We start from the raw sequence: 22,070 nt of genomic DNA on the forward strand, positions 1-22,070 counted from the left end.
CTCTTTTGAAATGAAAAGATTTCCCTGCCCTGCTGTCGATGAATATATTCTTGGTTATAGCACAATGAAGTTTTTGCTTTTCCTCCCCCAATTCTCAGCCAAATTTCTTCCCCGGGGCTGTAGAGTATGAGATGAGCAGCATGACCTTGCAATGACAGAATTTTAATGTGTGACTGGTGCACCAAAAGCAATGCAGCAGCATCTCTCCTCTCAGTGTTGCTATGTACACTAGACATTTATGTAACACTGCTTCCCATCCTCAAGGCTGTCCTTACCTAGGGTCAGCAGCAACAAACGCAAAATTTATTTATTGAACTGTCAAAGCTACTTACATCTAGCACAGAGAACTATACACTGCAGTATTTTGTGAAAAGTTGTTAACAGGCCATTCCCAGCCCCAAAGCTGCAGAATTAGATGGTTTTTGAAACAGGTTAACTCGAAAGAGTCAGTGGTGGATTTATTTCAAACAAATTGCTTATTTCCAAGATGCTAAAATATAGTAGTTTTCTTCTGCGCTTTAGCAAGGAGTTGTGCACAGAAAGGCGATGTATTTACATGTATTAGTTCTCAAACCCCAGGGAGATTTGTATCCACATGTAGACAATAGGACTTGCTTTTTATTTCTAAAGTTGAGAAGCCAAGAAGAACATCTCTCTCTTTCTCCTTTGCTCTCAGGTTCAAAATAATTAATCCTCTTCACTGTTGGTATTCATCATCCTCTCTTGCCCTTCTCGGTTTGCTCCTCAATAGACAGCAGTTTACCTGAAGCTTCAGGAGCTACTCTTGGCTTCCCTCTCCTGTTGTAACAGTACAGAGCATTAGGACAAAGGTGCAGATTTTGGGCTGTAGGATGGACTGACTTTGCCAGGAAGATGCAGATAGCATGTAAATTTTTTTTGCAAGGTCTGACACCCTCAGAAATCCAAAGGTTCTGTTAAGAGGCAATCTACAATTGGGATGGGTAGCTTTCTCCAGCTTTCTCCCCATGCCCCTGTAACAATGGGACAGATCCACTGCTGTTTGCACAGCTCCAGCAGCTGCCTCTTGCAAATCCGATCCTTCTAGAGAATGTAACTCTTCAGGTATGGCAAACCTTGAGCATTCGCTGCAAGTTTGGACCTATTCATAAGATCAGAGGAACTGCACAGCATTCCTCACTACCAAACCAGATCCCTTCTCTCTTACACCATGGCTGATACCATTAGTGGCATAGTAAACCTTCACAAATACTCAAACAGCCCTTTAAAGGAGCAGCATCTGTTGGTCAGAACCTTTGTGTAACAGCATGTGTTTTACATGTCAGTCCAGTAGAGGACTCAGGTTCAATCCTAGAAGATGCTGGCTAATTAATCTACTGTACCCACAAAAGAAATTCCACTTTCTGGGATTTACTATGCTTAGTACAGACACTGAAATATCATGCTATTTATGGGAATAAAGAGTTTCATTTCGGCTCCATGCACTTCACCAGTGCATCACTGTAGTGGCCTTAAAGAAACACACCAGCAGCAGAGACGATGCAAACCCCAAAACACTGTTCACAGTTGAGTCACCAGCTATGTTATATACATTCCTGGAAAATGTACATTCATTATAGAAAAGCTCAGTGCAGCACAGGCACCACTGGCATTTTGATTAAACCTTACTGTTAAATCCTTTTTGCTAAAACAATAAAAACTGGTTTTATTTGTGAGAGCTGGGTAATCTGCAGACAAATCAGATGCACAATCCAGAGGAGAACAGACCTAGCTTGTCTTAAATCACACTGGCATGTTTATGAAATGATTGCCAGGGTGAAGTGAAAATTAATCTTCCTAGAAGCCCTTTTCTTCTTTAAACAAGTAAACATTGCGTTTTAATAACTATGTCTCTTCTCTGACTTGCAGGGCTTGAACTGCTATAGGCAATGACTAGTTAGCCTCCTGCCTGCTTCTCTAAGCGATGTCTTGCAGTCTGAAACTATAACCTGGTACATTAGTGTTGAGTAGAGGCTTTTCTCTTAGGCTGCTGTTCTAAAAGCAAATCTCTTACCAAGCCATCACTTCTCTGCTCTGTCAGGCTGTGTTACAGCTACATTACTGTTCCCAATGAAGTGGTCCGCCACTCGTACTATTTGCCCCTTCTCAGTCAGCTCCAAATCATTCTCACCTGTGTGCGAGAAGTATTAGAAGCAAAGGGACAACTGCACTAGCTTGCACTGTCTGTGAAGTGTGCTCACAGGTTGCTTCCATGCTTATATCAGACTACATATGGATGGAAGTACATAGAGCACTTCTCTCACCTGCAAAGCACATCTGCTTAACAAGCCAGGTGAAGATCTGCAACCAAAGGAAACAATGGGGATTGAGAGCTGAGGGAGTAAGCCCACGACTGGGATGCAGTGGCAGCAGAATGTGCGCAGTGCTTTCATACACATCTCCACATCAGGCTTGCGTGGGTGGCAGGTGTCAAACAGCAAGAGGGTTTATCTCTTTTCCCTTTACCACAACTGTTCCCTAGTCTGTTGTGGCTAAACAATCAGCATTTTGCAGGAAAATCAACTTTCTAGCCTAAGCAGTGCAGTCATGGGCTAGGCGTCTGTGGTATGCACTGGTATCCTTTGGCCAGCCCAGGTTCAAGGCTGCATGTTGTGATCTCTTGTATTCCTTTCAGATCTGTCTCCTAGAAGAACAGACAAAGAACCAAGGAAGAACTCGCATGCTATTAATACCATATATCGAAATAGGGCAGTGTTGCTCCAATCTCAGGGCTGAAATAATCATCATGGAGAGACAGGCTGCACTGCAGACTAGAGAGGTGAAGGTCGCTCGTCATCAGGCCTTCCCACGCTCCAGCAGGGCTCACCTCGGCAGTCCTTTGCTACAGCAGTGAACGCTTACTCACACAAGTAATCTCAGTGCTATGGGAACAGGATTTCTCGGGTAAATCTGATTAATCCAGCTGTTAGCTGTGTAAAGCCTCAAGTCTCACATTGCTGTACAAGGGCTGGAGTCCTGAAACACTTCTGATGACTAAAACACAAAGATCCCACTGAGCAAACACTGAGCAGTCTGCAGTTTTGTGCCAGACACTGAGTGAGAAGTGGCAGAATACATGGTGGGATCCCTCCCCTGCGGGAGGGCACTTACGACAGACTCACTTACAGGACTCAGTTTAAAGCATTAAGAGACATTGAACTACATAAATCCGGTTGATCTGCAAATGTGGAATTAAGTTCTGTCAGCCTTCACTTTCTTGTCTGGTACCAAGTTATATTTTCATGTATGCTTGGCTTACAGATAAAAAAAGCTATGGAGTTTTTTAAAAGAGGGGTTGGTTTGGTTTTACAAGCTGGAGACGTACTCAGAAACAGCAAGTACAATGCAGCTTGTAGGAAGACAGCGTTTATCATAACGTCTGCCACTCTTGAAGCCAATTCACAGTCACCAACCCTAAAACTTTTTGCTTCTCTAAAACGCATTACTCAAGGAAAAAAAAAAAAAACAAACCAACCACAACTGAGGCTTTTAACTTTCCCCAAAACTCACCTTCACCTGGTCTAGCAATTGCTTATATCGGCAATAGAAAGGTTTACACAAAACAAAACACAAATACGGTTGCATAGCAATTAGACAGAACTTTTCACTGCAATGCACTGAAGTGATCCCAAAACATTAATTAAGCCTCACAGCACTCCAGAAAGGTAGACAGTCCCAAGCCTGTTTCAGAAGTGGGTCAGTTGAGGCTGGTACAGGACAAAGGCAAAAAGAGGAGATCCTGTCTCTGCTTATATCTCACTTTGACAGCACTGCTTAATGTAAAAACAGGCATTTAACAATCCTACACACAGCGTCAGCTCCTGCTACAATGCAGAACAAGAGCACAGTACTAGTATTGCTATTTTAATTCTAAAGCGCTACCTATATAGGAGCTGAGCCAGAAAATATAATCTGTTTTAGCACAGAGCTAACTACAAAACTAGCTGCTCATTATACGGTAATGGAACCGACATCTATCAGACAGGAGATGTGAAACGACAAACAACATTGTGATTAGATGACTCTAAACTGTATTTTTTTTTAAAAAATTAGATACTAGACCCTAAAACAGGAGGAAGAAGATCACTGTCTGGTTGTGGTTAATAGATACAGTCACAATTCCAATCATAATTTAAGTTAACTGCCAGCAAACAAAAAAGCCTGCAGCATCAGCAATATCCAATAACTATGCATTTTGCCATCAGTGTCATGTTTATAATAAACCCCATACAGGCAGTATTGGAAATAATTTTAATGATTAAAACGTTCTAATCCTTTGCTGCATACCTCCGGTTTTACAGTGATGGATGAACGAGATCCAATGGGAAAATAATGATCCTTCCAGCCTCAAAAAAAGAAATTAAAATCAGTAGCTGCAATGTAGGCTCCCGTCTCACACTCCATTTCTATTTTGTCTTCTCCCCTCTTGGCTGCTTTGAGAATTCTCAACAGTATGAGTATGCCCATCTCTGGCTCTTTCCTTTCCCCCAAATTTCAAATCGGGCACAGCCAGAGGTAAAAACTTCAGTGCAAAGTCCAGACACTGAGGAACACCCCCCCACATGGCTTCGCTGCTGCACCTCTACCTTGCTGCTCCACTGAGGGCAACTCCTGAGCAGAAGCTGCCAAGACAAAGACCAAACTCATTTTCACTAGTTACACATACAACATGCCTGTACACCACCTACCAGAAAAATGCTTCCTTCTGAACAGATTCTGATACTTGTAGATCCCTGTAGAGGGCCTGTGTTGTGAGCTGAAAATTAGTGCCTTTCCTATTAAAACAACAAGATGTTCGCTGGAAATATGCAAACCAAATCAAATGCACTGTGCTAAATACAGGTGAACCACGGGTGTGAGAGGTGCTGAGCCATCTTATGTCTGTGTGTGCTGCAAACATTACACAGTACTCCTCCCAAGCTTCTGCTGGAGATTAAGAGGGGCAGGTTTTCAGCATGTGTAAAGTGATGCTGCCCTATTAAGATGCACTAGAATGATGCCCATTTATGCCAGCTAAGTGTTTGACTCCTGCTTAAATGCCCTCTTCTCAGCAAAAGAAGGGTAAAGAAGAAATAAAAGGAGTTGGATTAGCTATTGGGTGGAGGAAAAAAACCTTGCTCCTCAGAACCAAAAAGTTATAAAGTACCTGCCATAACCTCTAGCCCTTCCATGGCAAGTATGAGCAGAGTGGAGACAGCTGTAAGGAGAAGAGAAGATCTTAAATGTGCGTGTTTCAGATCCCTTTGGAACATACTGAAAGCACACTGTAGCTCCTGGAAGGTTTCCCTCTGCACACATGATGCAAAGAGCCACAGTAATGAGGGCTTTGCTCTTACTCTGCTGTAGATCTAGCCTGATCCTGCCTTCAGTGACATCAGTGCAAAGAAGTGTGACTCCAGGGAAGGTACTCAAAGGATCACAGTCAACCAAATACACGCTGGGACCTCTAAAATTGTATTTAAACCTGTTGCATTATAAAATGATCAGTAAGACCATCTGAATGCTTCAAGCATTTGACATGCAGGACATGTGAGTGCAGAGTGAGTGCAACTTCCACACTGAGCACGTGCTATAATAAAACATCATATCCTGCCTCCTCCTTTTAATTGCTTTTCCTGTTCCATCTTTCTGGCTGCCTAAATCACACTGATTTTGCAAACTCACTGAATGTTGAGTCGATGCAAGATAGAGAGTTCTCCACATACAGCTGTCTGCTTACCAGAAGGCTGTGATTTACATCACAGAGGGGTCTGCCCACAGGTACTACACAGTTGTGCTCGCTTTTCCATAGGTTAACTTACATCTTTCCCGATATTCCACTCTCTTCCATTTGGGGTAGGAATATTCACATCCATTACAGAAGTAGACTAGCGAGAGTAACAGTCATTATTGTAAATACAGAATCCCAATTCTGCAATGTATAAAATATTTAATACGGAGTGTTTTCACCCCAAAGCCATGAGATCTGTATACCAACAAAAGCGATAGTCTTTGCAATACACTATGTTTTGTCATTTGGATTAACCTGGGGTTTGGTTTACTGATCCAGCTTCAGAGGACTGAAGTGGAAGAAGTTCAAACGTTCCACGGATTCTTCTTCTGTCAGCTTTTAAAGCAATTGTGTCTCCCCCCAGCTTCTGTACTTTTTAATTAACAGAAACAACTCCAAAGAATCACCGCTGCCACAAATATCGTGCGAGCGCATTTGGGTTTGAGCTTAAGCACTTACTATTTGTTGGTATACTGCCACATCCATCATTTTCCAAAGTCTTAAATAATCATAAATAAGAAAATCTGTGCTATTCTTTGGTACATTTCTGTTTAAACCACAGCTGAACTTTTAAGTTGTACAAACAAAAAATTGCACTTTTATCTTCCAGAGAGTCTTGCTAGTCCAACAGACTTTCAGCTGAAGGATTCTTTATTATACTCAAACCTTGTCCCATAAGAGTTGCTGCTGTTGCTCAGTTTATGAAGTATCTTAGAGATTTTGTTTGGTCCACAACAGAAAACTCCAATGGTCTTCCTGTTAAGAAAAAAAAGAAAAAAAAAAGAAAGAAAAAGAAAGAAAAATTTTAAAAAAAGGAAAAAAAAAAGAAAAAAGTTATGATGTTGCAAATAAACAGTAATTTCTAACAATAGACAGAATTGGATTCTGGCCTCACTCTATCATACATAAGTCAACCACGCATAGATTTTAAGGTGAGAACAGCTCACTAGATCGTGTAGTTAGCATTACCGAAAGCACCAGATCTCCCAGGTATCCCCACCACAAGACATATTACTTATTTGACTAAGACAACTTTCAGAAAAAAGTGCCACATCTTAGTCTCAAGACACCAAGTGATGAAAAATTACTACTTCTCACTCTAATTTTTTCCATGATTAATCATTTTTTTATTAAAAATGTGTCTCACTGTAATGACTTCATTAGTGTAACTCGTGATTTACACCAGCAGGAGATCTAGTCACTAACGGTGATTTGTTACACTAATGAAAACAGAGCACTACTAACCCGTGATTATTTCTGGCAGCAGCAGAATAATTTTACCGCTTTAGTTTTACATTAGCATGCAATCTGTCCTTCAACAGCTATATCGGAAAGTCTTATGAAAAGCCAAATACAGAATATGGTACTTGTTCATCATCCAAAGCTATCAGCCTAGGTTCATTAGTTAACCTGACTTTTTCACACCACCACTCCACTGACAACAGCTCTTTGCTCTCTGGTCACTTTAAACACAGGCTGTAAGTCAGATTTACAGTCATACAGCATCTAAGGGCTCACAACAGTAGCCAGCATCAGAACAGGGCATATCCACAACAGTGGGCCTGAGCCATTATGATATTCATCATCTCCCTGTTTTCTGAAAGATGAGAAGGGAAAGAAAGGAGCAGGGAAAGAGGATGCAGTGCTGTCTCTTTGATAACACGGGGAAAAAAATAAGTCTTCATGTTCCTACTGAAATTGTGCCACTACAGAGAAAGATCTTAAAGATTAACCAGGATGGAGAAACAGCATGCAAGAGGGAACATGACTCTTGCAATTTACAGCACTCACCAAGAGGCTGGAGACTTGAGTTCCGGTCCCCGCCTCCAGGACGGTTTCAGTATTTTATCCAGTGACTATTTAATATAAAATACTCATCACATGCAGGATAATCAAAGGCACAATTTCACAAAGCTGCCTGTGTATGTGTTTGGTGAGAGAAGGGAAATAATACGTACAAGAAGAAAACTTTGATGGAAGTGTATGTGCCTGATGTTAGGCTGCAGCTCAAATACCGTGGCAGTCCATGCCATACCAGTGCGCAGCAACACTGGCATGGTACAACTGAGGAGTCAAAACATCAAAAAGCATCACAAAGTTATGCAGGTAACTGCAACGGTGCCCTTGTGCAGGCACCTTATAACACTGATTTCAGTTGCCTTCATTTACATCTCTCATATCAATCCATGGCAAACATTCGTAACTCGTATTTTGCTCAGCCTTATGTGTATCTATACAACGTTCCCGTCCTGGTAGTACTCCTTTCAATGGCAAGGGGTGTTGTGTTGGTGCCTGGATTTGCAGAAATAATGAGATTGCTATTGGTTGTTGCTCTCAAATAAGATTCCTCAGCACTTGCAGACTCTGAAAACTCTCTAATCCATGCACAGTGGAGAAAAACAGTGCATGAGCTGCCAGAAGGAATCTGTCTTCTACTGTGTAATTAATTGAGAGAATTAATGTTGTTGGGTTTATTTTTCATTAGTTTTATTAGTACAGACAACTGATAAATAAAACTCAGCAAGTTTGTCCATCTTTCTCCCTTTCATTACATATATATACCCTCCAAAGCCCATACACATTGTCCTGGTCTCAGATGGGATGGAGTTAATGATCTTCTCAGGAGCTAGTGTGGTGCTGGGTTTTGGCTTTGATGGGGCTTTCCAGTTCCTCAGGCTTCGCCAGCAAAAAGGCTGGAGGGGCGCAAGGAACTGGGAGGGGACACAGCAAGGACAGCTGACGCGAACGAGCCAAAGAGGCATTCCATAGCACGGGGATCATGCCTGGTATATATACCTGGGGGTGGCCAGGGCAGGTGGATCATCACCCAGGGACTGGCTGGGCATCGGTCAGCGGGCGGTGAGCAGTTGTGTTCTGCACCATGTGCTCCTTCCTTCTGTTCCCTCTGGATTTTATTCCTTCCCTTCCCCTGTTCATTATAACTGTTATTGCCATCACTGTTATTATTGTTCTTTCATTTTTATTCTATTTCCATTATTAAATTGTTCTTATCTTAACCCCTGAGTTTTACATTCCATTCCAACTCTCCTCCCCAGCCCTCGGGGTGAGGGGTGAGTGAGCGAGTGGCTGCGTGGTACGTAATTACCAGCCGGGGTTAATCCACAACACATGTCTAAGCAGCACACACTGTTAATGTATTCCCATTCCGGCAACATCTTTCCAAGGTACACTAAATTTTTGGCCAGTGAACAGAATCACAGAAAGGCTAAGTGATTTGCCTAAGGTCACACAAGAGACTTGTGGCTAAGAAGGTCTCCTGAAACCCAGCTGAGCCACTGTCCTATGCGGTGAGCCAGAAGCTCTCAACCTTCCTTCCCAGGACACCCACCGTCAGCAGCGATGATGGACATCCCTTCACGTGTCTCTTACCTCCCACAGCTGATGCCCCACGTCCTTCCCCACCTACACCCCTCACTTCCTTGCTTGCAGATACTTTCCTCCCTGCCTTGCTTGTCTCCTGCCCAGTGCCTGTGACACAAGCGGGCAGGCAGCTGAAAGCACCTACTACATGGAGCAGCATACTACTACCCTGAGCTGATGGGCTTTAATTGTGTATCACTTGTTTGAGTCAATGGCTCGCTTTGTTGCTCAGATGCAAACAGGCAGCTAGTAGTGCTATGTCTGAAAATCTTTATAAATATCACTAACATTTTTATAAGCAGGAAAACTATGTTATAGGCATATATATATGTATATACTATACATATACATATGTATAGTATGTTATTACTTTGTAGTAATCTGAACATTAATACATAATTTTACTCATTCAGAGCACTAAGCAAACAACTCCTGTTTCCTATGTTCCTGTGTTCCTATGGTATGAGTAGGTCAGAACGTATTCTTACATCCATTTTATGAGCAGGGGGAGGTGATGGAGAGGTGAACGCTTTGCTACCTAGAGAGGACAGTCAGGACTCTAAATGCTCCAGTTTCAAATCCCACATTCATTCCTAGAGAGACGTTTCTCCTTTAGACTGCACAAGAAATGTATCATGGTGCTCAGTGCCTTTCTCTCCTACATATATTCATGTCTTTTTCTAGGTCGGTCTCCATCCGGAAAAAAGCATGTGTCCACCTCATCTAAGTGAAACTGAGAAAGCCTGACAGCCAAGGCATGGTGTAAGCTTTTCATTCAGGGCACAACTGAGCAGGAACAAGGCTGCTGCTCCATCCCCCAAAAGACAGCCCGGAAAACCAAGAGCAGTACTTTATTAATTATACAAACCGTCCCAACGCACACCGCTGTGACTGCAGGTGTCATATAAAATATCAACAGTAGATGGCACGCGGCTGCTCCGCTTCCCCCAGAAGAAAGCTCAGGAACCTGATGCTGTGCTGTCCCATGTAAGGCTCTGCTCTGAAGCTCTGGCAAAGCTCAGACCTTTACAAATGTACTTGGTTTATTTGGGACCCAAACAGCAACAACAGCAACAATTCACAAACCACAAACCCATCAGATGGCTGAACTGATGAGAGGTTTGCCAGCTGCATGTTTGTTTATGCACAGTTTTTACAAAAATCACAAGATAAAACGTGGAACATAGCTTGGCTGCCCATAAACAAGCTCAAGGGGATGATTGCAAATACATGCAAAAGCCTGGACACTGGCTCCAGATGCTGGAAACAACCTGGTTGCCCTGTTTTGGGTTTTTTTCTTTGTCTGGATTTGTTTTTTTTGCCTTCTTATTGCAGCAGGGTCATTTAGATTGGAAGTTACGGAGAAGAAAGAACTCAAACAAAGCCTAGCAGGAGTCCTTGAAATTGGACTATAGAGAAAAACTGAAGTTCCCATCTCATCCAGGGAAATGAGGCGAATATTTACCTACAACAGGTGCATTTCTGTGGGATAGCTGAGTTACAGGTTACACTACTGTCCATCATGTTACGTGTAACTACCTCTATAGATACAGACCTGTATCTGTAAACCCTGATAAAGGGGTGACAAAGGGTGAGGAAGCCTACATCTTAGCAAGCTGCAGAATAATCAAGTCAGAACATATTTAGGTACCATAAAAGACACCTTGCTTGGAAATAGTGGCACAATTTAAAGACCTGATGTGAAAATGCAGAGGAAATGGTACTTGAAATCTAATTAGGAGTAAAGTGATGGAAAGCACAAAAGAAAAAGCAAGTATGACTACCACTAATAGCTTCATCTATATTAGGTGCACTTACAGCCTTGCAAGGAAGTGGCAGAAACCTCATCATTTTTACCTTTTAAAACTGCATTCACCCAGTTAAACAAAAATACATTAGAATGGAGTGTAAAAGGACAGCAGCCCTCTATGCAGAGGACTCTGAACCAGAGAGTCAACTTGCTTCTCCCATCTCTCTATTTCCCCTTTTTTCCCCATGGTTCTTTACTACAAAACTTTTCTCTAAGTGGTACTTGTTTCCACAGTGTGAGAGCCCTACTAGGGATGTTCCTCTGTAGCATCCTGGCAAGGGACCCTGCCCATAGCATTCTCTAGGACCTGAATCCAAGATACACACTGTCAGCAGCTTACACTGACAATGGTGATACATGCTGGCACTCAATTATTTCTCAAGAGCCAGGGCTCAGTGTCCCCCAGCATATTCAGACTCAGACGGGAAGAGTTAATAAGCCATGGACTGATGTTTAGCTTGCAAGTGAAACGGGACCAAAAGTTCTTAAGGGGACTTGAGGTGAACATGAGAGCGCCTCTCATCCTGGTGCACCCAGGTTACTATCAACAGCTACTGAAGGTGGTTTGCTCGCACCCTGCTGACTTTGCCAGAAGCAGATTAGGGAATGTTCACACAATCCCTTCTACCAAATCGGCTTGTGAGGCAGAAAACTCACAAGTGGGGGGGTAATACTCAACCAATGAAGCTTGATCTGGACAAAGACATTCCATAGTCTAATTGTATGTCTTCTCTGGTTTACAACTGTTTTGTTTCAGACCATAACATGACTGCCTAGCACAGTAAAAAGGCATTGCCAGGTCTTAAAAAAGAATAAAAAAGTGCCAAGAATCTCCAGAGAATGTATCCTCTGAATAAAAACAATACAGGACAGTCAGACTGTTCCTTACACATTTTGGTTTTAAACCAGCATATTAATGATGAAAATTATAGGAGAAGTCAACAGTTATAAAAAATGCAACTTTGTATATAAAACCAGCATATGTTGCAAGCAAGACATTACCATGGATAAAAACATATGCAACCCCTGTGCAGTGAGATGGAAATCTATTACTTTTATTTTTTGGGCCACTGAACATCCTAGTTGCATGAGAAGTTGAACTGTTCCGAGTGTAAAAAAGATGTTTTAGTTTGTACAGGCTCTCTCACAGAAAAACATTAGCTAATTTCAACATCAGTAGCTTTAACATTACACTCTAATATAAAACCAAAAAATATTTTTGTACAAATGTAGCTAGAAACGGATAATATCCCCAGTCTTTGAACTGCGGCATCCTTCAAGTGGACTGGTACTTACCGCCTGTTACACTTTGCTATTTCATCAAACAGGAGTTTCCACCGGGGTCGTCCAATCAAAAGTCTTGAGTTTAAAGCTTGATATTTTTCACCAATTATTTTCTGCAAGAAACAAAAAATTCCATTCTGCCTGATTTGCAGATTGCCTCATATCACCCAGGGCTCCCATTTCTGACATTGGCTGACTTAACATATCGCTGAGGTGTAAAACCTGAGCACAAGTTATCAGAGAGTTGTGATTAAAACTGCAGCCATTCCATGCACCGATACCTCTGCTCACCGCCTTTTCAATGGCTCTCCTTGGTGTTCATTATACATTGCTCCTCATGCAGCTGCTCATTAATCTCCCCATTACTTTTAAACCAATTTACTTAAGCCATAAAACAATAACCACGCTCTATTATTCATTCCCTCATTGGCTTTTAATGCTAAGCTGGAAGAAACACTGCTGATGCAAAAATCATAATTCTGTCTGAAGTCTTTTCTTAACTTTGTAGAGGATGACTAGGTCTGGAAAAGTAACAGGGGAAATCTTACGTTTCTCCCTGAGAGTAGTTTGCCAGCTGTTTTGAGCTGCCGTAACAGCAGAAAGCAGCCAAAACTGCTCCCTGGATGGAACCCGACCCATTCCAGCAATGCTAACTCACCAGCACTTTCATATGGTCAAATGCCCTTCCACTGCAGGGCATTACCCTTCCTTGGTTCTGTCCTCACGCGATAGAAAGGCAGAAATTCCATCTTATCTAGGCTCCCACGTCCACCCTGCCGCTGAATAACCTGAAACATTGCTCATACCAATGCAAGCACAGAGTACTGGCTAACTCATCCTCCGTTAGCCTTTTATATTCAAGAGGCATCTGCCGAAGGATGGGCTTGGCTCCCTGCTGTCACACAGGCATGCTACTGCTGAGCAAAGGGAGCACGAAGCAAAACTACCCTAATTTGGGGAGCAGTCAGCACTTTGGACTAACGTCAGTGGACACAGAAGCTGCAGGGCAATGGAGATTTGAGTTTAATTTCCCCTTGAAAAGTCACGAGCAGCATTATGGTTCATGCCAGTTTTGTTGAATAGCCATGGAAGAAAGACTCAAACCAAAGCTGACTTAAATTCAGTAGCTGCTTGATACACAATATTAGGGAACTTGCTTTGAGTTATTTTTACAGTCTTGCTGTGTCATTGCAATGCAGTCCTGCTTTGGGTTTAAATTTTAACCTAACCATTACATACTGGGTTCATCAATCTGGTATTTTCAAGCACTTCATTTCAATCAACATACGTTGCCCAGTCATTAAATATGCGGTGTGCTTTCTTAACTACTGTAGCTATCACATCATTTAGAGTATTGCATAGTGCTCCTACCAGAGCTGTGAATATCATGCTCTCTCTACCTGATACCAGGCAGATCACAATCCTTTGGGAACAGTTTCTCACTGCATTTGATGTTTTGTAGTAATTGTTAGGCTTGGTTCTGGGCCCGCTGCAGTCAATAGAAAGCTTCCAGACACAGCAGGGTGAAGAATCAGGACTAGGCTCGTGTGCTAGATAATGTAAAATGAAGATCGTAAGCATAAATAGCTACAGGAGATGCCAAGAGTTGGGGAATTAGCCCAGCTTTGGGCTTGGCAATACATGACAATCAACAGTTCAGTATAATTTCCAGTCTCAGTCACCAAGAAATTTGTAACTTTTGTCTATATCTGAGGCAAAGAAATCCAAAAGTTTTAAAAATAGCCGTTTTCTCTCAAAATATTTATTTGAAAAGAAGATTTCAGCTGCAAGCTCCTAGAACTATTCTGTTTTGACTCTTAGCCCAGAAATGATGCAGATTTCCCATCAAACACAGCCAACTGTCTGGTCCGTGGCCTGGCCTGGAAGGACCTCTTTCCTAGAAAAGGAAGATATGGATTTCTGCCCACATCTAATCAAGTTAAGGCTACTAGGCTACATTCTCTTCAGGCTGTGGGGACGGACTTGCTCTCTTGCCCTAGCAATGAATCAATCAGTTGAGTTTATGGCCTCATTTCCTGGTTTTACCATCTGCAGTAATTCCCTTCTGCCTTTGACTGACAAGTTTGCATCGTCTACTACTCCAAGGTCTAGCTCAGTTTACAAACAGCGTTTAGCCACATACCTGTATTCCATCTGTTTGACTGAGGTACAGCTGGATATTTATATAGTCTGGTCGATTCTCCTGCCAAAGCTGGGAGGATGATAAAAAACAGCTAATGAAATAATATCCCTTCTCTTAATGGTGGTGTAAATTCACTTGTGCCTACTGTGTGCTGAGGGATATGGGTTTCAGCATCGGTGAAGTAATCTTCTAAATGAAGAAGACACGCCTGCATAGCACCCCTTTGTGAACTCCAGGATGTTGCACATCAAGTTGTGTACAAAATATTATTTTAGGAAGCTACACTGCCCTTAAAATCCACCTGAAGTTGTAAACCCCCATCCCTTCTTGATCTGTCTACTAGCCAAATGGCTAAAGGCCACTCACACTCAGGTCCCCCAGCCTGCACATTTTTTTTACATCTCATAAATCTCACAGGTAAGTGTCCAGACTACCGGTACATGGCAACACTGTGCAGTAAAATACTGGTGACAGATACTTCAACTATTTTGCACAACTCCAAGAATAAACGGAGTCTGGGTCAGGTAGCACAAGCAGAAGTACTGCTGGAGCTTGCTTGTTTTGAGCAAAGCTGCCTTTCTCGATAGCATGCCAGTTGCGCGGTGGGGACATACCTTGCATTTATTAAGTTGTCAGTATCCCTTCAAGCAACACCCATTACCTTGTTATGCAACATACACAGCAGATCTGCAAACCAGCGGAAAGATTCGATGTCCCTGCACACCCAAATGAAGTAGAGTCTTCTGAGCTTGTAGCATTTCCAGCCATCACTTGAAAATAAAATGTTTGGGAAATTAAAAATTATAATATAAAAAGAAAACATTAATTAAGAAGCTTTATATATATTTGTGGAAATGTGAATTTCCATTAGAAGCTAACTGCTAAGTTGTTGTTCACCCTACGATACATCAGACACTGAAATGACCAACGCAGCCTATTAGGATGATCCTGAGAATATTAAATCTCTTGCACAGAGCTAACACCCTTCACAGATACTTTTTTCACTTTAGGAAGTTGTCAGCTATACAGAAGATTTGGGCAGCAAATATGGATTCATGCATCATCAAACTTCTATTTCAAAGTAAAGCACAAATTCTAAGTGCATTATGCCAATTATTTATCAGGCTTATGAAGTGACCCGTAATAGGAAAATATTGACAAATGCAATAATGTCAGGACTTAATTCTGCCTTTATATGTGAAAAGTTCTGGTTGATTATAATTAATACTGTAGTAAAATCACAAAGACCAAATCAAATCAGAACTCTATTGTGTTAGGGAACTGTGTGATGTATTACAGTCCTCAGAAAATGCTGGTGGATGAAATGTAGTCATGGGCAGATTCTGGCATTACATTTAGAAAAACAGGACTCGCGTGTCAGATTTCTAATTCAAATGAAACACAAATACAGCACAAAGGAAGGACTGGAATGAACTGGGAAAGACAACAGAGGTGAAAAAGATCTTGATGATTAATGAGTTCACATAAAGCACAAATATCCAGGAAGTATCCTCTGAGCTGTCCAATGTTGGTTTCTGTTGTTCTGACCACTGAAATGGTCAGTGCAGATTGTTTCCTTCTGAAATAATTTTCAGATAGAGAAGGCCAGCCATATCCTGACAACTTCAAACGCTAGTCCCAGGACCCAACCCCAGTTGAAAAGTTTCATGATACACCTCCCCTTACCCACTGTGCATTATGTCAAACTCTAGTGTGGTCAGCATATCCAGCAAGGGTATAGCATTAATAAATCTAAATTAGCGATGGCTCCAACAGCTGTCTTCCCTCCCCCTACTCGTAACCTCCACTGTCAGCCAGAGAAGCAAGGATGGAAATACTCTCAGCAGCATGTAGAGGCTGAGAACTCACCTTTCGTGTAAACTCCCCACAGAGAGAAAAAAAGTGCTTTAAGACTGAGGAGTACAGTGTCTTTCAAGCCTTGATCTCAGCTTTTTTATTTGTAAACTGCTGACCTGCAGAGCAGAATTCCCTCCATCTTTTTCTGACTGCTCATACTAAGACAAGCCCTTAGGAAGGGTCACGGTCTGGTCAGATGCGACAAGATAACCATGAGCAATAGCAGGGGGAGTAAGTGCCTTTCACCATAAGAAGAACAAAGGAGGAGAAACATGGAAGGCATTTTGTGTGGAAGTGTTGTAGTTCAGTTACAAAACACAACTCTCGGTGATGAAACATTGCAGCTAGAAAAGAGACTTGGCTGCGAGACTTCATGAAACAAGACAAGGATAGATTTAAAATAGCACCTCAGACGCATATCCTTGGGTCATCTCCAACAGGACTGACTGTGCAGCAAAGGTGCAATCCCCCCTCCCAACCAAACCCACGTGCCACATGCATGTAACACTTGCGTGTTTCTGCGTTACCACTGTCCATAATAACAGCCACTATTTACAGACCCTTCTACCCGAAAGCTACTAGCCTTCCTTAATATTAAGTTATATTTTCTTAAAAATAGGGCATAGTGTTCATCAGCTGAGTGGAGGGAAGAGCAGGACCAGGACTTAAATTGTGTACATACAACAGGAAACAAATGACTATGCTGACAGGGGTCTGATCTCCCCCCGACCTGCATGTCCTTGACACAACAGGACCGGCCCTGCTGCTCCGCAGCGCTGGCATCATAAGGCAGTTTGCACGTATCGCACCTGTCAATTCCTGCTTGTAAGCCAGGGCAAAGACAACAGGCAGATCATCCACTAAACCAGAGCTTTGTTGATATTTAAATACTGAAAAGGGAAGCAGGCTAAGACTGTTACTTTCTCCCAGATTCACAGAATGTTTCCCCTGTGTATTGTACAGTGCAGAAGGGGAAGATCAGCTACAAAAGCAGGTTAGGGGATTGGCTGCTTGGAAGCCAATTTATGGCTTTATCCAGATAAATGGACATTGCAAAAGTATATGCTAACACTCTATGGCAATGTCTGTGCAAGTTCCTACAGCCTCTGATAACACACTGGTAGAGGCAAACACCTCATTACCTGCTGCTGGCCCATCATTATGGCCTGTGTCATTTTTGCTAAACATTGTCAAGGATAATCCATCACAAGGAAAATGGTCATCTTACCTACCCAGGCCCCAGATTTCAGCAAAAATTTACCCTCTTTTGGAGATGATGATCAATACACTCTCAGGAAAAGAAAATGAGGGAGCCCAAGATGGTCTTTGAGGGCTGCAGCACTATGCAACAGGTGGGACTCACAATTTTCAGAAACAGTGCTGTCAGGTCCAGCCCAGATCAATGACAGAAGAACATGCACAGCATCTAAATTCCAGGCTTTAACTTCACCTTTGAGTTAAGAGTTGGCCATTGGCATGTTCGTCTTAGAACAAACGCTTCAGCTGTACATTGTGAAACCCTTGCAAAGCCAGCTAGCCTTTCAAGCACTTCAGAAAAGGTTTGCTGCTTTGGTTGGCTCTTTATACAGTGCCTATGAAACAAAGGTGCTTAACCTGACTGGAGCCCTTACTCAATACTTGAGAAAAAAACCCCAACAAACCAATCACAAAACATCAATAGCAATCATAAAAGCAAGCCTGTCTCACACAGTGTAAGATTTGGTGGGAGCCACGTTAACTGCTTTGCCAGTGTGCCAGAGAAACAAGAGGTAAAAGGTTTGTCTGGTCTGAATAGAATGGCAAAGGCTTTAAATAAATTAAAAAAAAAAAAAAAAAGAAGAAGGAAAAGAGAGAAACAAACAAGAAAATGAAAAAAAAAAGCATACCTACAATATAAACTTTTCAAATGGAATTAAACACCCAAATGCTATCTGAATCCAAGCTGATCTCTTTGCTTTAAAACCTTAATCTTACACATTTACAGACAGACCAGGAGAGCTGGCCCTGCATTTCCAGCAGAAAGACTGTCACAACTTCCTGACTCTGAAAAGCTCACTATCACGGTCCATAGCCTCATCTAAGCTGGGACTAGAGGAACAAGACCTGCTGAAGGGCTGTGACTACGTTAATCACAGGCCAGGCTGGTGGCAGGATATAAAGGCTAGTGACGCTGTCCTAGCTCTGGTGCATTAACGGCACAAGTCTGCCACAACTCTTTGGGTTACAAAGCCTCTATGAGATGATTTATGCTCTTCATGGCACATCCCAGTCCCCTACCTCCTTCCTTATTATGGAAGATCATTCACTTATGTTGTGCCAATGGAAGTTTTTAAATACTCTGAAAGTTTTTCTGATATGCACTGCTATGGTAAATTGGGAGGAAATTGCTTTAAAAGGCCTAAGTTTACTCACAGCAGTGTGTTGAGTACTGATGCGAATGGTGTAACTCCAATACCTCCAGCCACGCAGAGGCTGACCTCGTAGTTCAAGGATTCCTCAAAGGGACTTCCAAAAGGTCCATCCACATACAGTCTGCAGAAAAAAGCAAAAAGAAAACTTTTAGAGAAAGCTGCTACAATCAGAGAGAGGAAAAGTGAGCTGGAATGAAAACTCTACAAATAATTTGTTGCAATTTTTTGTTAGTCTTGGGATGCAGAATGTGCAAATCGTTTTCCTGGAAAGCTTTATGTGGAAAGAAACCAATGTACAGGTGGTATGAAAAACTGTTATATAAAATCTCTTGGCACATTCCATGATTAGACAAACTATTTTTTAATCAAACAAGTGGAGATGACTTAATTATGATTGCCCTTCGTGTCTGGTATTAGAGGGCAACGGAAGTGCTGCATTGGAAACAGCAACAACTTGGTGGGTCATACACAGGGAGAAAAAGAGTTTGGCTACGCCTGACTAGGAGGTTCTTCTCTTGAACATCATTAACAGCTGAGATGTACAAAGGATTAAAAAAACCCTGTTTTTCCTGGCTTCTCATAATGCTCTCGAACAGGCTCCAAGGAATAAATAAGAGGTGACACATCTCCATCCTGCAATGTGCAAGAGGAACAAATCAACATCTGTCTACTCCTTGGGAGTATGATCCTTAGGAATATGATCTACCCCAGTTGTACAGGAGTTCTGAAGAGGGAGAAAAATCTCTGAGTTGATCTCTTTTGACTCACGCCTCTCATTCTTATAACAGTTTTGCCCACCTGTTTTTAAAGATCATTTAGGAGACTAAGTCTTGTTTCCAAACCATTTTGAGTATTTCAGATACTGATGGAAAGTCAGTTGACTATAATTTAAAAATGAGCTTTAAGGCACCTTCAGAAGTTTGACCTCCAGATCTTTCCTACAATTCTCAAAGTCTGACCAATGTCATCCCTAGATAGCTCAAAATTTACGGGCTTTAATATCTCTACTAAGATTCACATACCCCCTATTCTACCAGCTATATCTACCAAGATATGCCAACTACATATCTTACTTCAGTAATAGATTCATTTCTAGAAACTATTATAAAGAGAACTTGAGTAGTACATTTAGTCAAGGTCTATTCTGTGCCTGAGTGCCTCACTGAATCACCAAATTTTAGGTGACTGGTGAATAAAGCGAAGTGTGGTGGGACCAGCGCTGTGTTCGGCAGCTCAGTGACTGGGTATTTGCTCACAGCTCGGCTGACCGAGATCAACCTTTGGCCCGAGTCCACAAAAAAGCTCCAACATATACTAGTTTTATACATACGCGTACTGGTACTATTACACAACTAAGCTATGCATACTCTATGTCTAATGAAAGAGCATGAGCTTCTTTACAACATCAGCCAGAGAATTAAAGGCAGAGGAGACATCTCTTTTCCCAGACAAAGTCTTCCGACTCTCATCTGATTCTTTCCTTTTGAGGGATGGAGCTTAGCCATAACTTAGGATCTCAGTCTGATCCAATTTGTGTTAGTTTTGTGGTCTGACCCTTGGCATCTTACCAGTCAAGACAACATCTTGCCTGGGTGTCTTTGGCAAATATGATCCCTTCTAGGAAATTTCTTCCATACCTCTGCTGTTGCTGACATCTTGATGCCTCATATGTTAGGCTTCTTCTTCTACAGTGTTTTCTCTAAACAGCAGCTAAGTACCCTGCTTTTTGATGGTCTGGAGGCAAACAGACTGATCCTTAACTATGCCCTGTCTTATAAAGGCCTTTCTTGGATCTTGGTGTCCTACCTGGAAAGAAAGGGAGAAGACACTAGGCCAGACACAGCCATCATCATAAGGCATTGGAAGTGCTGGCAGTAGATGTTTTTAAGTAACCAAAATTCATCACTGATATTCATAACTAAGCAATCTGTACCCTAGATACATTTATTCTTATTTCTGTCTTTATATTCTGGAGTCACTAGAGTATTTTACAAATGTCCTCTTGGAGAATCTCAAAGCTTTTCAACATCAGGTATGCTAGTTCCAGCATGATGTGAATGCTACAAAAATAAATTCACTCCTTACTTAGGACAGATAAATTCTTTTGCACAATGGGGCCAAGAAAAGCTTAACCAGACAGGTGCATACAATATAAACAGATCTTTAAGTATCTTGCCATTAAATGTTTCCTGTTACACAACACTTTATAGCCCATTTGCTTAACAAGGATGTATTTTCCGCTAATGAAATTATAACACTTCTGATGCAGAGTGCAGAACCAGCTGCTTTAATAGATTTTCTAAACGTTGCACTGCCATTTGACTGAGGAGGTAAAGGAGCATCTCTTATTTAAATAGGCAACAGAGGAAATCCAGAGAAGCAGGTCATTACTTTGAAATGAATCTGGTCCAGAGGACATTTTGAGAGAAGTACACAAATGTGATGGGTCTCAGATGTATACCTCAACAGAGATCTGATTTTGGGATATCAGTGTAGGGCAAAAAGAAAAAAAAAATAAAACTGGATAATGAAGACCAGCAACAAAAGTCCACTGTCATTCCTGGCATACCTCTTATACATGTGTTACCTGCCTAGCTGGTGAAACCTGGAGAATCACTCCTGAAGGTACGAGGGGCATAAGCACAGGCCTGAGGGAAATTCCTTGCATTTTGCACAAGCAGCACTAACTTTCATTTGGAGATACAAACTTAAAGCCGACATTTTTGGGGGAAAACACAAGCAAACAAAGCAAAAGCAAACTAGCAAAGCAGATTTTTCCAGAAACTACCAAAGTGGAGGAGGCAATAGTCATATATAGTAGGGGTGCCACTTAGCAGAATTGCACTTGAGCCTACTTGAGGATTGTCTGAAGTATGTATTTATGTATGTCTGATCTCAGAAGGGACTAAGCAATTCCTGGAAAGTCTGAGCACCACTGAATACCATTGACATGATCAGGAGTTGAAACATGCAAAACTAGATCTGGTCACCGCAAACCAGTCAAGCATGGTGCATAATTCCATGCCAGAAATTCAAGAAACAACCTTCAATTAAGTATGTATTTTGGTCAGATTTCTCTGATTTGTGGGCCATTAGCCCCATCTGGCCTTCAAAATATTTCTGTCTGCCCACTGTGTCTTCCTCTGAGGGAGCGAGGAGCAGTTGTTTGGACAGCAAATGCAGTCAGAGAAGCCAAGAGCTTCCTGCTGCGTCTGCATGTGGTCCAGCACAGAACAGCCAGAAGTCGCCACTTCCAAGTGTGAGAAAGAGAAATGGGGAAAAAGTTGGAGAAATATTGCTACTGCATTAACCCACTCCACAAGACTGCCTGAAAAGACCGATTCCAAGGATAATATGATCTCCCTGGAAGATATTGTTGGATGCTATAAACATACA

The 22,070-nt window shown here is 41.9% G+C and overlaps 1 protein-coding gene across 2 annotated transcripts in view; it reads right to left on the reverse strand.

Annotated features, from left to right (window-relative positions):
- Nucleotides 1-432: 432 nt before the first annotated feature.
- Nucleotides 433-22,070, reverse strand: part of NOX4 (NADPH oxidase 4) — a 185,842-nt gene continuing 164,204 nt past the window's right edge. For both annotated transcript variants that reach the window (XM_080375146.1, XM_080375147.1), the window contains 5 exons: nucleotides 18,676-18,795; nucleotides 15,068-15,176; nucleotides 14,407-14,475; nucleotides 12,276-12,376; nucleotides 433-6,544 (listed from right to left, as the gene is read on the reverse strand). In XM_080375146.1, coding sequence (XP_080231272.1) covers nucleotides 6,424-6,544; nucleotides 12,276-12,376; nucleotides 14,407-14,475; nucleotides 15,068-15,176; nucleotides 18,676-18,795 — 520 coding nt within the window. In that variant the 3' untranslated portion in view covers nucleotides 433-6,423. The remainder of the gene's footprint in view (nucleotides 6,545-12,275; nucleotides 12,377-14,406; nucleotides 14,476-15,067; nucleotides 15,177-18,675; nucleotides 18,796-22,070) is intronic.

Source organism: Falco punctatus (assembly GCF_963210335.1).
Source record: "Falco punctatus genome assembly, chromosome: 2".
NCBI classification, from domain to species: Eukaryota; Metazoa; Chordata; class Aves; order Falconiformes; family Falconidae; genus Falco; species Falco punctatus.